The 14,415-nt window shown below is 48.2% G+C and overlaps 1 protein-coding gene across 1 annotated transcript in view; it reads right to left on the reverse strand.

The window, feature by feature from the left end:
* SCN4A (sodium voltage-gated channel alpha subunit 4) overlaps window positions 1-14,415 on the reverse strand; it is a 100,300-nt gene that overhangs the window by 13,712 nt on the left and 72,173 nt on the right. The window contains exons 17-23 of the mRNA XM_060282321.2: window positions 8,671-8,803; window positions 7,710-7,864; window positions 6,755-6,928; window positions 5,681-5,803; window positions 3,550-3,837; window positions 1,206-1,259; window positions 924-1,061 (exon numbers count right to left, since the gene is read on the reverse strand). Of these exons, the coding sequence (XP_060138304.2) occupies window positions 924-1,061; window positions 1,206-1,259; window positions 3,550-3,837; window positions 5,681-5,803; window positions 6,755-6,928; window positions 7,710-7,864; window positions 8,671-8,803 (1,065 nt within the window). The remainder of the gene's footprint in view (window positions 1-923; window positions 1,062-1,205; window positions 1,260-3,549; window positions 3,838-5,680; window positions 5,804-6,754; window positions 6,929-7,709; window positions 7,865-8,670; window positions 8,804-14,415) is intronic.

Below are 14,415 nucleotides of genomic sequence, written 5' to 3' on the forward strand. Positions count from 1 at the left end.
GAAAGCCTGTAGCTTAAAGGGAGTGGGCTCTCACATTACTGTCTTGAAGCAGCTGATGGAAGCACATTGCTCCCCACAGAGGTCACACCCACAGCATACCTTTAAAGAACATTTAAACATATATCTAAAGTGCATGACTCCCCCACTCCTATTTAAAAAAAAGAATCACGGGAACTATAGTTTACTCCTTGCAGAGTCACAATTCCTAGCAAACTTAAATTACAGTTCCCATGATTCTTTGGGGGAAATAATGTGTTTTCAATGTGTGGGGTGTGTGTGACAAAATAATAATAATCCTGGGAACTGTAGTTTATGAAGGGTGCTGGGAATTATAGCTCTATGAGGGCTGTGTCTACACAGCCTAGATAATGCTCTCATTCTAGATTCCTTTTCATTGAGTGGGGAGATGGAACACGTGGCCTACATAATCACCCCCCAACCCTGATTCCATGTACATTTGCAGGGGAGCCCCAGCTGGCTATGTTGTCTACAAAGCCTATTTTCCTCATGAGTCTCCTCTTCCCCCATTTTCTATGCTCTTTGCCCTTTGGGGAAGTTTTACTTCTGGCACAGAAACTGGTGAGGCACGAGCCTTGGTTCAAGTTAAGCCCTCTGATCTGCACATGCTCCGTGAATCTCTGCTATTATGCAGTCCCAGCGCTGAGAGAATAGTATCCAGGCCTGACTGTGGAGCTCAGATTTGGTATCCAAGCTCAATATCAAGATGGGCTTCCACTTCAAAAACCAGCTGTTTGAACTGGTCCCAGCTGATGTCCCTGAACTCTGCGCCAGATACTGACTCCTGTAGTCGGAGCAGTGTGTCAGTTTGCATTTCTTAGTGCAGAAAGTATTGATCTGATGTGTAGCCACCGATCTGTGGCGGTGACGCCTGCAGCTGAAACCCAAAGCCAAGAGACACTTATCTTTTTCTTCTGCTGGTTGAAGTTGTCGATGATGACACCAATGAAAAGGTTGAGAGTGAAGAAAGCCCCAAAGATGATGAAGATGACAAAATAGATGTACATGTAGAGGTTCACTTCGTATGCTGGCTGCTCCTCGACCTGGGAGGTCAGAGAAGAGGTTGAGAAGAGACCCTCTATTTGCGGTCGGGCCCCCCGCCTCCCCCATTGTGCAGGCCAGACCCGGTTGCCCCTACAACAGACTTGTGGGGCTGAGCAAGCACTTCCTCCTCAGCCCAGAATTACCTCACGAGAGTCAACGGCTGCGTACATGATGTCCATCCATCCTTTGAAAGTGGCCTATGGAGAACGCAGAAGGATAAACTCATTGTGGCACCCAACAGAGGCGGGGTCTTGCTGCTAGGTTTTTAAGCACTTGGGAAGGAGGGGGCGAGGCAGAGATCCACAAGAACAAGATAAATGTGCATATGTCAATTTATACTCTTGGAGGGGGACCCCAAACCCAGAAATTAATAAGTAGTAGGATTTTGATTATTTGGGATGTGAAGGGAGAAATACAAGCCACAGAGGAATTCCTGGACCATCCTATGCCCTGGCCAAGCTAGGGCCATTAAGAAACAATACAGGACCCATTGAGGGCCACTGGCAGTACAAGAGAACTGCCCTCCCTCCTTGCCCTGAGGTGTGAACATAGACTGGAGACTTCGAAGGTTGCCAGGGTAACTGGGTCTTTAGCAAGGTATGGTGAGAAGAAGAAAAGACTGGGCTCCATCTTGGGCAGGATGGCTGAAGGCTGGCTGGGAGAGAGACTGAAGGTATAAATAGGTGAATAAACCCTATTTCTTAAAGCTATGGCGATTCTCAAAATGGACCATAAACCCCAGGTGAGTGCCTGGAACCCCCTAGGTTCTTGCCACCACTTAGCAGAAAGAGGGGGGAGGCACCCAACTTTTTTGGCAGTACGTATGGATGCTTTGGGGCTAAATAAGATGGCGGGTGGGAGGGTTCTCACCAGCACCTCCCTTTTTCAGTTCCTTCCCCTGCCACAAGTGCTCCTATACCTGTGGAAGTTCACCATGCAGTTCAGAACGTTGGTTGTTAGCTCCGTTGGTAGAGCATGGGTCTCTTGATCTCAGGGTCATGGGTTTGAGCCCCAGGTTGGGCAAAAGATTCCTCCTACATTGCAAAGGTTGAACTAGGTGACCCTTCTGAATCTATGATTATGTAGGGTTCTATATCAAATGGGGAAGACTTCCTGCTTCTGAAGTTCACCCTCCAACCGGTGGAGGGGAAAGAGAGTTTGAGAGGGGGGTGCACCAAATGGGGACTGGGCTGTGTGCCCCGAATCTCTATTGTGCGGTTGCTATTGAGTAACTAGAAACTAGGGCAAATGTGCCTCCCCAATGAGTAAGCATCACAGTGTTATAAGAATTTTAAGGTCTCAAATATAGAATAAATATTCATAAATGCACACATATCTAAATATATGAACCATGTGTCTGAAATAGTACAGGAGAGCAATCCTGAAGCCATTTTAACTCTCCCAACGACCTCAAATATTACTCTGCAGTAAGGGAGGCAAATGGGGAAAGCCTTCCCATTGTCTTTTTGCTTGCAAATCCTGCCTTAAGGGCGTCTTTGTGTATGAAAAGGGTGAGCCTGTGACCTGGATTCAGGAACTAAAGTATTAACTATCACAAAACATGGTGAGACTGCTCAGGTAATGAAATCAGTGACCATTATCAGCAGGCCCGGATTTAGGTTTGATGAGGCCCTAAGCCACCGAAGGTAATGGGGCCCTTTATATGTCCAGCTGTCCTTTGTCATCAACAAATTGCCGGTGTTTTTTGTGTTGAATATTTGCTATATGGTAATCTATGGACCTAATAGGTATCTAAAGCCACTTGCACATAACAAATAGGTGCCTACACAACGCAAAACACTGTTGCTGTATGTAGGTTTTATTTTATTTGTTTTTTATCTTATATTTTGGAAATGTACATCCAGGTTCCCCACCCCCTTACATTTTTTGGGGCCCCAAGAGAGTGGGGCCCTAAGCTATAGCTTGTTTAGCTTATATGTAAATCCAGCACTGATTATCAGGTATCCTGGCAGACAGGATTTCTGCTGTAGATGCCTCCTTCTGTGATGTATGTATGATTTTTTTGGGGGGGAGTGGTCGGGCTACAGGGTGGGCAATTTCAAAAGTCTATACAGTATAAGGTCTTGCGCACCATTTTTCAGGGTTCTCCTCCCTCCCACGTGTGGTGAGTGGGGACCCTGTTGCAACAGCTCCTTGAATAAAGATCAGGCTTACTAGCTGCTTTGCTTCTCAATATACTCTGGTTGGCCTCTGTTATTTTCTCCTACCGATTAGGAACCCACTTAAGGACTCTATAGGCGCTCCGGAATACCCCATAAGGGAAGTGGAGCAGTTTTCTCTTATAACCACAGCAAACCACCGGGGAGACGTCTGGATGCAGTATGAAAAAAGGTTGCCACATTGACATAGACGTGACAGTGGGGTTTTTCCTTGCAATGCATTATGGGAGAAAAGTCCTCCGAAGAAGCGTATTAAAAGGAGGTTCCCCTAGTAGGCAGAGAAGGGGGGTGAAGGAGGTACACTCACCACCTGCAGAAGGGAGAGGTATCCCATGCCCACATTGTCAAAATTGACCTTAACGTTGACCCAGCGGACATCCGTGGCATTGTAAACGTCGAGGAGAGTCATGCAATCGGTCTTGTTGTTCACCACGGAGAGCTCGAAGTAGTCGCCCGTGGTGGTATTGATGCAGCGATAATACTTCCCTGCGAAGAGGTTGACCCCCATAATGCTGAAGATGAGCCAGAATATCAGGCAGACCAAGAGGACATTCATGATGGAAGGGATGGCTCCCAGGAGGGCATTCACGACCACCTGGCTCCCAGAGAAAGAGGCGCTTTAACCAAAGTGATGCCGAAACTGATTTTTTGTTTTTCACAAATGCAGAACACAGCAATCTTCTTTTTTAAAAAACAAACTAACTAACTTAAAGTAATTAATCCCACATTTAGAGTTTTTCAAATTATATTGCTTGTAGGCTAGGAAAGGTAAGAATGTAGTACAGTACTGTATATCAGCTTATCGGAAATTTAACAACATTCATACCGTATTGGCCCGAATATAAGCCACACCTTTTTTTTTCAAATTCCGACCGTGAAAAGTTAAAGTGCAGCTTAAATTCGCCACCTTACAAAAATGGGCTTTTACAATATTGCTGTAGGGTTTTCTTCTACATTTGCCATTTACGGGTGTGAGTGCCTGTGGAATTTTAAGGGAGCGGCTTATATTTAGGACCCAGGTGGCGCTGTGGTTAAACCACTGAGCCTAGGGCTTGCTGATCAGAAGGTCGGCGGTTCGAATCCCTGTGACAGGGTGAGCTCCCGTTGCTTGGTCCCAGCTCCTGCCAACCTAGCAGTTCGAAAGCACGTCAAAATGCAAGTAGATAAATAGGAACCGCTACAGCGGGAAGGTAAACGGCGTTTCCGTGTGCTGCTCTGGTTTGCCAGAAGCGGCTTTGTCATGCTGGCCACATGACCTGGAAGCTATACGCCGGCTCCCTCGGCCAATAATGCGAGATGAGCGCGCAACCCCAGAGTCGGTCACGACTGGACCTAATGGCCAGGGGTCCCTTTACCCTTTACCTTTTATATTTAGGTATTGTCTTTTTTTCTCTCCTGGAATTTTAAAGGTGTGGCTTATTTGCGGGTGCAGCTTATTTGCGGGCCAATACGGTAAGTGGGAATGATCCTCAGAGTTACCAAAAGTTTATAGGGTTGTCTGAAGCAAGGATTGCCAAATCAAGGATTTTCAGTGTCATAATGGAGTGGAGAATATTCTGCACATGTGGATACAATAGCACACTCTTCACCTGTGAGATGTGATGCTATCCAGCCCTCAAAAAGCTGAGATTACAGGATCCAGTGTACTGGAAACATACAAGACTCTAGGGCTCACCCACACTTAGCTTTTGCCTCACACTTTCTGACTGGGAAGACCTGGTTTCTCATCCCCATTCATCCATAGTCCCTGGGTAACCTTGGGCAGTCACTATCTCTCATGCTGGCTTATCACTTAGAAGAGTTGTTGCAAGGACAGAACGGGAGAGACAACTCAGTGGCCACCAAGGGCGTACCCACCATGCGGCAAGTTAGGGCAGCTGCCCTACTCTAGAAGCAGAGCTGGTGGGCAGAGGCGGAGCACAGCCCGGCGGAGCGCGAGTTCGCCATTCCCGCCGCACCGCGCCGCACCCTCCCTCCAGCTCCCCGTCGCGCCCTCTGGCAAGGCCAAGCGCGGCGGGGAACCAGAGAGCGCGGCGCGGCGGGCAGGAACGCTGAACTCGCGCTCCGCTGGGCTGGGCTCCGCCTCCGCCCACCAGCCCTGCTGCTAGGGAGGGGCACAGCCCGGCGGAGCGCGAGTTCGCTGTTCCCGCCCACTTTGTGGCCCCTCCCCTTCCGTGCCTTGGCCCCTCCCCTTGCCCCCCCCTAGTTTTGATCCTGGGTACGCCCATGGTGGCCACTATTATGAGCTCCTTGGAGATGTAAACATCTTTAAATAAGTTAGGCACCAGAAACCGCTGCTCAAAGGACACATTTCTGAGGCCAGCCTGAGCCCCACAACCTCCTTCCAAGAGACACGAAGTCCTCACTCTGTGAAATCCTCACTGTCGGCAGGGGGTGGGAGTGGGGAGCGAAACCTCGGGATGCCACGCAAAACTTACCCTCATGCCTTCAAATCTGGACAAAGCCCGAAGAGGTCTCAGAGCACGGAGCGTCCTCAGAGATTTGATTGCCCCCAGCTCCGAATATCCCATCCAGTTTGCTGTCAGGCTGATGAGCGAGACCTGGGGGGGGGGGGGGAACCACAATGCTTAGGGACAAAGCTGTCAAGCATGACAAGAGAATGGATATGATCGCCCTCATCCTCCCCAGGAGAAGCAGCTGGCCACAGGATCCCTGGTCAGGATCTCAGTTTCTTGTCAAACATCCTTAAAATATCCACAAGAAGGAACATGGTTACCCCTTTAGTGACCCACGTTTTGAGACCAGTGTTTGAGATGGATACATCTGCTGTCAGAATCAAATTTTGACAGGCGGCTTCTACGGTTAATACTGTGATTTGTTTGCAGGGGGCAAGAGTAACAGCTGTGTGTTTGTTAGCAAAAGACAACAGCAGGGTTGGGAGGGGGGGTTGCCAGGATTACAGGTGGCGTGATGTCACCACAGGAAAAAATGTCCTTTTTACCCAATGCTTGGGTTGTGTTTTTAGCAAGGGTTTGGGGGAAGAAGAAGTGGGGGGGGGAGCTGAGGCCATCCAGGCTGAGGGATGGACAAGCTGTGTGGAGGAGACACAGAGATGCTGTCTTGGCTTCTTTTGAAATCAATGGTCCACTTCTGTGGGCAGCAAGTCCCTTGTGAGGTGTGATGCTCAGAACCCTTTCTCCATCCAGACTTGGTAGTCAATATGTGTAAATAAGCCATATTTCATAAAGACACTACAGCAGGCATAGGCAAACTCGGCCCTCCAGCTGTTTTGGGACTACAACTCCTATCATCCCTAGCTAACAGGACCAGTGGTCAGGGATGATGGGAATTGTAGTCTCAAAACATCTGGAGGGCCAAGTTTGCCTATGCCTGCCCTACAGCCTCCACTGTGGCTCATTCCCCCCCCCCACAAACCCTGGTTAAGACCCCTGGAATTTTCGCCTCTTGGCAGAGATTGGGGTAGCCGGCAATGATACTAAAAATGGACTCCTGTCTGAAACAACTCCCCCCTCCCCCAAGCCACAACTTACGTCAACAATGAGGAAGTCCAGCCAGCACCAGGCATTGGTGAAGTAGACCTTGAAACCATAGGCCACCCACTTGAGCAGCATCTCGATAACGAAAACATATGAGAAGACCTTGTCAGCATATTCCAAGATGATGCGGATGGTCCGACGTCGCTCTATGTAGATGTCTTCGAAAGCCTGAAAGAGGAAGAGGCGCAAAGTCATCTCTGCAACCTACCCACATGGGTGTATTTCAGGACAGGATACCAACCATGAGACCAGTATGACTCATTGCGCTCTCGCTCTCTCTCTCTCTCATGCCATGCCTCCCAGTGTGGACAGAACACAGTGGGATGTTTATAGCGACAACAAAAAAGTACAACCCTCTCCCAGGTGTGAAAAGTCAAGTGCAATTCCATTTGCCGTTCATAGTGGGAAAGCAATGCTTGGGTAGCACGAGGAGACACCCACCTGGAAGCAATGAGGTCAGAGATCACACCCACTAGCAACTTATTTGAGAAGAACTCTAGAATCATAGAGTTGGAAGGGTTCCCAAGAGTCATCTAGTCCAGGAATCTCAGCTAAAGCACCCATGACAGATGGCCGTCCAACCTCTGCTTAAAAACCTCCAAGGAAGGAGAGTCCACAACCTCCGGAGGGAGACCGTTCCACTGTGGAACAGCTCTTATCATCAGAAAGTTCCTCCTGATGTTGAGTCAGAATCTCCCTTCTTGTAACTTGAAGCTGTTGGTTCGAGTCCTACCCTCTGGAGCAGGAGAAAGCAAGCTTGTTCCCTCTTCCGTGTCACAGGCTTTGACAACCCTGTTGAAGCTAAAGTGAGGTCTCTTTTCTTCCTTCACCCAGGAAGATATGTGGGACCGGATTCCTGAAGGACTGTGCCTAATATTTTGCCCTCTCTTTTTGGAGCAATTTGAAACCACTGCCCTTCCTCCCCAAGGAGTAGCCAGCCCTTACTCACCAGGGCTCCGCTGCTAAGGAGGATCATGAGGATGATGAACGTCTCGAACCAGTTGTGCTCCACAATCTTGAAGCACGTCTTCCGGAGATTCCACCACTTCTCCCCCTTCTCTGTCTTGACATCAACGTATAGGCAAGGGCATCTCCGGACACAGGCTGCAGGTAGAGACATGCCAATAGTAAGCCCACAGCTAGGAATAGAAGAAAGCTGCAGTTTCCATTCTGACCTGTACCTGTCACAGCCAGCGCTGTTTCCATTTTGCTGCGGTTTGGTTTCTGCCAAACGCTATGCTATTTATCTCGCTGCCTGCTGCTTAACGTACGTTATGTAACAATTTATATAACGTTCGGTCATCTCAATGAAAAGGAAATGCAAAAACAACAACAACAACAACAACCCCAAAATCCCACCCCAACTAATAGATGATGTCTGGTTTGCAGGCTTAAAAAAAACCCTGCATATGCGCAAGGACATTCTTATTTCTGTTACTTTGTCACGTACTCTAAGGCTGTTTTAACAATGAAAGCAGGTTCTGGGCCTGGGCCCTGTCAGTCAAGAAGAAGAAGAAGAAGATGAAGAAGAAGAAGAGGAGGAGGAGGAGGAGGAGGAGGAGTTTGGATTTGATATCCCGCTTTATCACTACCCGAAGGAGTCTCAAAGTGGCTAACAATCTCCTTTCCCTTCCTCCCCCACAACAAACACTCTGTGAGGAGAGTGAGGCTGGGAGACTTCAGAGAAGTGTGACTGGCCCAAGGTAACCCAGCAGCTGCATATGGTGTGGAGACGCGAAACCAGTTCACCAGATTACGAGTCCACTGCTCTTAACACTCTTAACCACTACACCACACTGGCTCTCTCAAGGCAAAGCATTATGCACTCTCTTCTTCACACGTACCAGAGCAGAGCATGGCTATATTCAAGTCCTTCCCAGAAGACCCGTTTTGCTGTCTGGCCACCTTACCTTCAGTGAAGCATTCCTCTGGCCCATCATTCTCGCCGGCCTCTTCAGCCGCATCTACCTCCTCCTCAGGGTCTGGGGGCTTATAATCAACAGTGCTGCATATGGACGACCCAGTCCCATCTGACAGAGGCTTCTGAGAAGAGCAAAGGAAGAGAACGAAAGAAGGGCCTTAGATTTTATGCGGGGTGTATGCGTGCCACCAAGCGATGTTCAGTTATGGGCCTACATCTATTACAATGAACAAATGACCGGATAGCAGGGCATTAAGTACATCCTCCCCAGCTGCAAGCAGCAGCCCACAACAACATACTCTCCAACATTTCTCCCATTAAAAGGGAGTGCTATTTTTATAGAAAAAGAGGTACCGGAATTCACCATGAACGCCTCCCTTGTGTTATAAGAATTCACCATGAACGCCTCCCTTGTGTTATAAGAATTCTAAGTTCTCAAATATAGAATAAATGTTCAAAGCAAACATATACATAAGTATATAAACCACGTGTCTGAAATAGTACAGGAGAACAATCCTGAAGCCATTTTGACCCTCCCAAATTGACCTCAGAGTGGCCAATTTCAAAAGTCTTTCTGGGGCTTGAACACCATTGTTCGGGGTTCTCCTCCCTCCTGCGTGTGGTGAGTGGGGATCCTGTTGCAACAGTTTATTTCCATTAATAAAGATCAGGTTTACTAGGCACCTTGCTTTCAATATTGGTTGGCCTCTGCTTTCTCTCCAACCAATAGAGATCTCCTGAGGAACTCTATACAGGCTCTAGATACGCCATAACAGAATTAGAGGTATTCATTTTCCTTATAACACTTATTCTCTTATAATGGCAATGGCGCCCAACTGAGAGGATGCCAGAACCGAGTTCCGGCTCATAAGCTCCAGGGATGTCCTATTCCAACATTTCTCCGATGAAAATAGGGATGTCCTAAAGAAAAGCGGGACATTCAGGATCAAAACAGAAACCAGGACGGCTTCTGTAAATCCGGGACTTTCCCTGGAACATAGGGGCACTTGTAGGGTCTGGTTTATATAACATCATCAGTTCCTTTTACTGGAGCATACCAGGAGACACCTGGGAGAGAGCAGCCACTAGCATGTGTCTGCCATAACATCTCCTTAGCCCTTTGACGTGGCTTTCTGGCCCAGACGAAAGGAGTTTCCTGGGTCTTAGACTTCTTACTTCTGAGGGCTTATCCACACTTACATTTCTTCCATGCTTTCCAAACATGGCCCACACTTTAAAGCTCTGTCTTCCTCCCAACCCCACAAGTTTCCCCCACGACAGCCTGCTCTTTAAAGCTGAATTGGATCAAACAGCAATCTGCAGAAAAGATGAATTGCTGTATGTGGCACTTTCTAAAGAGCCGGCTCCCTCAGCCAATAACGCGATATGAGCGCCGCAACCCCAGAGTCGGTCACGACTGGACCTAAAGGTCAGGGGTCCCTTTACCTTGTGATGATAACTACTTACGGCAATTCCTGAATCCAGGTCACAGACCCACCCTATTCATACACAGACACACCCTTAAGACAGGATTTGTGAACAAAGAGACAATGGGGAGGCTTTTCCATTTCCTTCCTCCTTGCAGAGAAATATTTGAGGTGACTGAATGAAAGAGTCAAAATGGCTTTAGGACTGTTTTCCTGTTCTGTTTCCAGACATGTGGTTTATATATTTTTGTATGTGTTTGCCTTGTACAGTTATGGACATTTATTTTATATAAGACCTTAAAATTCCTGCAACAACCTGTATCTTCTGTAATTAGATCCCCCTGCAAGGAGTACGAGTTCACAAGCACACAGCACCTCTTTCAAGCAATGAAGGAGGAGGGGATTTCCCAACCTCTCCAAAATAATTTTTCCTACCAAGCTTCAAAGCCTTTGCTAACCCCCTTTCAGTTGGCTCCCTCGCAGTTGGACATGTGACAAATAACCTGAGATATAATTAGTACGGTCGAGTTAGGTTCTCTGAAACATCGATAGCTCGGCTTACGTGGAAGAGCTTTTAGGTCAAAGTTTATGCCAGTTCAGAAATGGTGAAATTGACAGGAGCTGGAGGCAGGCAGGTTCCCTCTACCCCTAGTGAGCACCTATTTGTTGAATCTAACCCAGGCATCCTCAACCTCCAGGTGTTTTTGGCCTATAACTCCCATGATCCCTAGCTAGCAGGACCAGTGGCCAGGGATGATGGGTATTGTAGTCTCAAAACATCTGGAGGGCCGAGGTTGGGGAAGCCTGATCTAACCCATGGGTAGGCAAACTAAGGCCCGGGGGCCAGATGTGGCCCAATCGCCTTCTCAATCCGGCCTGCGGACGGTCCGGGAATCAATGTGTTTTTACATGAGTAGAATGTGTGCTTTTATTTAAAATGCATCTCTGGGTTATTTGTGGGGCCTGCCTGGTGTTTTTACATGAGTAGAAAGTGTGTTTTTAAAATGCATCTCTGGGTTATTTGTGGCTGTAGGATATTAATCAGCCCAAGGCCTGGTTGAAAAGGAACATTTCAGCCAAAGGCCTGTTCTTACGTTGCCACCCTCCGGACCTCATGTGGAGGAGGCACACAAAGAAGGACGTCAGATGATAAACGCAGATTCTGGGATGGTTTATGAAGTGTAGGTGGGTTCCCACAAGGCAAGACACAGTGATAACAGCAAGAACCTTTATTGAACTAACAAAATTGGATAACAGGGGCAAAGCAACTGCTTATATACATTTCTGAAGGCCTGGGCCACTCCCACTCCCCACGTGATTGGCTATGCAAATCACTGAAGCTCCCCCTCCCTGACCACTGGAAGGATCCTTTCACTTCATCCCCGCCTTCTGAATCTTTACCAGGCAACTCAGAGGCAGAAGCAGGACTCTGCAGGCTAGAGATGAGTGGAATTTGTGCCGCACTGTCGTGCTCAGCCCCAGAAACCACAAAGTGGTTATCAGAGATAGAAGTGTCTCTGCGCATGTGCAGAGCGCCACCTTCCCACCACGGAGCAAGGATAACCACCCACCAAGTGGCTGCAGTTAGAGGGCAGAGCATCCAGGGAAGAATGTGTGGGCCCCACTAACTGCCCAAGCACTACAGAAAGGGGGGGGGGTTTGAGGGTAGTGGCAAAAGCTGAGAGCAAACTGCAAACTGAAGGCACCTTTTATCATATGTTGTGGACGTGTAAGGTAGAAAAATAATTTTGGGAAATATATATAATGAACTAGCTGTACCTGCCACGCATTGCTGTGGCTCAGTCATGGGGCTCTTCCATTCAGCGTCCCTGTTCCGCACCCCAGGCGCATGATGCTGCGATATCCCTGTTTGTGGTCCCACCAGTGTGTGATGTCGTTCTTGAAAATCCCCCCACCCTGTTCCGACCCTTTCATCCTTCCCAAAGGGTTGGGGTTCCCCCACTCAGCGTCCCTGTTCCCCACCCCAGTCACATGATGTCGCGACACCCCCGTTTCTGGACTCCCCGTGTTACGTCATCTTTGTTCCGCGTGATGTTATCCGGCACCCCGACCTCTCTCTCTCTCCCCCCCTTGTATGTTGTTGTTGTTTAGTCGTTTAGTCGTGTCCGACTCTTCGTGACCCCATGGACCATAGCACGCCAGGCACTCCTGTCTTGCACTGCCTCCCGTAGTTTGGTCAAACTCATGTTCGTAGCTTCGAGAACACTGTCCAACCATCTCGTCCTCTGTCGTCCCCTTCTCCTAGTGCCCTCAATCTTTCCCAACATCAGAGTCTTTTCCAAGGATTCTTCTCTTCTCATGAGGTGGCCAAAGTATTGGAGCCTCAGCTTCACGATCTGTCCTTCCAGGGAGCACTCAGGGCTGATTTCCTTAAGAATTGATAGGTTTGATCTTCTAGCAGTCCATGGGACTCTCAAGAGTCTCCTCCAGCACCATAATCCAAAAGCATCAATTCTTCGGCGATCAGCCTTCTTTATGGTCCAGCTCTCACTTCCATACATCACTACTGGGAAAACCATAGCTTTAACTATACGGACCTTTGTCGGCAAGGTGATGTCTCTGCTTTTTAAGATGCTGTCTAGGTTTGTCATTGCTTTTCTTGTATACCGAATGTGTATGAGGGCGCAGAGATTTGTTGGTTCTCCCGGCGGGTCCCGCTGGGTGAAGGGGTAGGATCCGGTCCTGTCAGTGTCTGTGCCGCCTGCCTCTCCCGGAGGCGGCGGAGTCTGTGGTGTTGGCGGAGGATCCGGTCTGTCTTTTAAGGGCAACGGCGGGGGCGGCGGCGGGGCGCGGGCTGCCTCTCCCGGATGTGGCGGATTCGGTGGCGACAGGACCTGCCGGTTTTTTTATGCGTGCAGGGGTGGGGTAGGGGCGGGACGCGGCCATTCTCTCCTGGAGGTGCCGTTGGTGGTGGTGGTGTTGGAGGTGGGACCCGGCCTGTATTTTATTGCCATGGCGGTGATGGGAGCGGCGGGGGGAATTGGCCTGCCTCTCCCGGAGGCAGCGAAGGCTGTGGCGGCGGGGCCCGGCCTGCCTCTAAAGGCATGACCCAGTGGGGAAGGGGCAGGATCATGGCGTTGTCCTTTGAGGAGTCGCCGTGGTGGCAGTTATAGTATGTTGTGTTGGCTGACGTAACGATCTGCCCCCGCCCTCGGAGGTGGAGCTTCTGGGTTAGATGCTCCCAGCATGCCCGGCTTTCTGATTCTTGAGGTCAGAAACACTGGGTTTTAGGTGTTTTACCTGCCGCAGGTGTGACATCTGTCTACGCAAACATTATGTGATCCCTCGCGTATTCGCATATGATGTTGTGTCCAAATTTGAACACAATCGGTCAAGCGGTTTCGGTGAAAAGTGGAGACCCACAAACATGCTCAGTTTACATATACAGTGGTACCTCGGTTTATGAACACAATTGGTTCCGGAAGTCTGTTCATAAACTGAAGCGTTCATAAACTGAAGCGAACTTTCCCATTGAAAGTAATGGAAAGTGGATTAATCCGTTCCAGACGGTCCGTGGAGTAACCGTTCATAAACTGAAGCGAACTTTTCCATTGAAAGTAATGGAAAGTGGATTAATCCGTTCCAGACGGGTCCGCGAAGTACTTAAACTGAAGCGTTCATAAACTGAAACATGGGTGTAATTGGTTCCGGAAGTCTGTTCATAAACTGAAGCGTTCATAAACTGAAGCGAACTTTCCCATTAAAAGTAATGGAAAGTGAATTAATCCGTTCCAGATGGGTCCGCGGCGTTCATAAACCGAAAATTCATAAACCGAGGTGTTCATAAACCGAGGTTCCACTGTACATATATATATATTGGAAAAAAAATGTTTAAAATAACTTTTTCTAAAAACAAACAAAACCTGAAGCCTTTCTTTTAGGAATTCTAGGTGCCGAAATCCCAAGAATACCGTATTTTTCCGCGTATAAAACTAGTCATAAATTATTCCGTGTATAAAAATAATGTCAGAAATTAGGGGGCGTGTCTTATAGACGGAAAAACACGGGATTTATATCTGCAACCACAGCTGCACAGATGTCATTGGCCCAGAGATGGAAAGAAGATAAAGTCCCGCCCAGAGAAGAATGGCAGATGAAGTTGATAGATTATGCCAAAATGGCAAAAAATGACAGGAGGAATCAGAAATCAGGAAGACCAAAATTGTAATAAGGAATGGGGAAAATTTATAATTTATCTTTAAAAAAATTGTAAACAGTTAAAATCGTTAGTAGGATTGGAATGACACTTGTAGTTTAATGGTGAATTTTGGACATAATGGAGATGG

Source organism: Zootoca vivipara, chromosome 12 (assembly GCF_965207765.1).
Source record: "Zootoca vivipara chromosome 12, rZooViv2.hap1.1, whole genome shotgun sequence".
Lineage (NCBI taxonomy): Eukaryota > Metazoa > Chordata > Lepidosauria > Squamata > Lacertidae > Zootoca > Zootoca vivipara.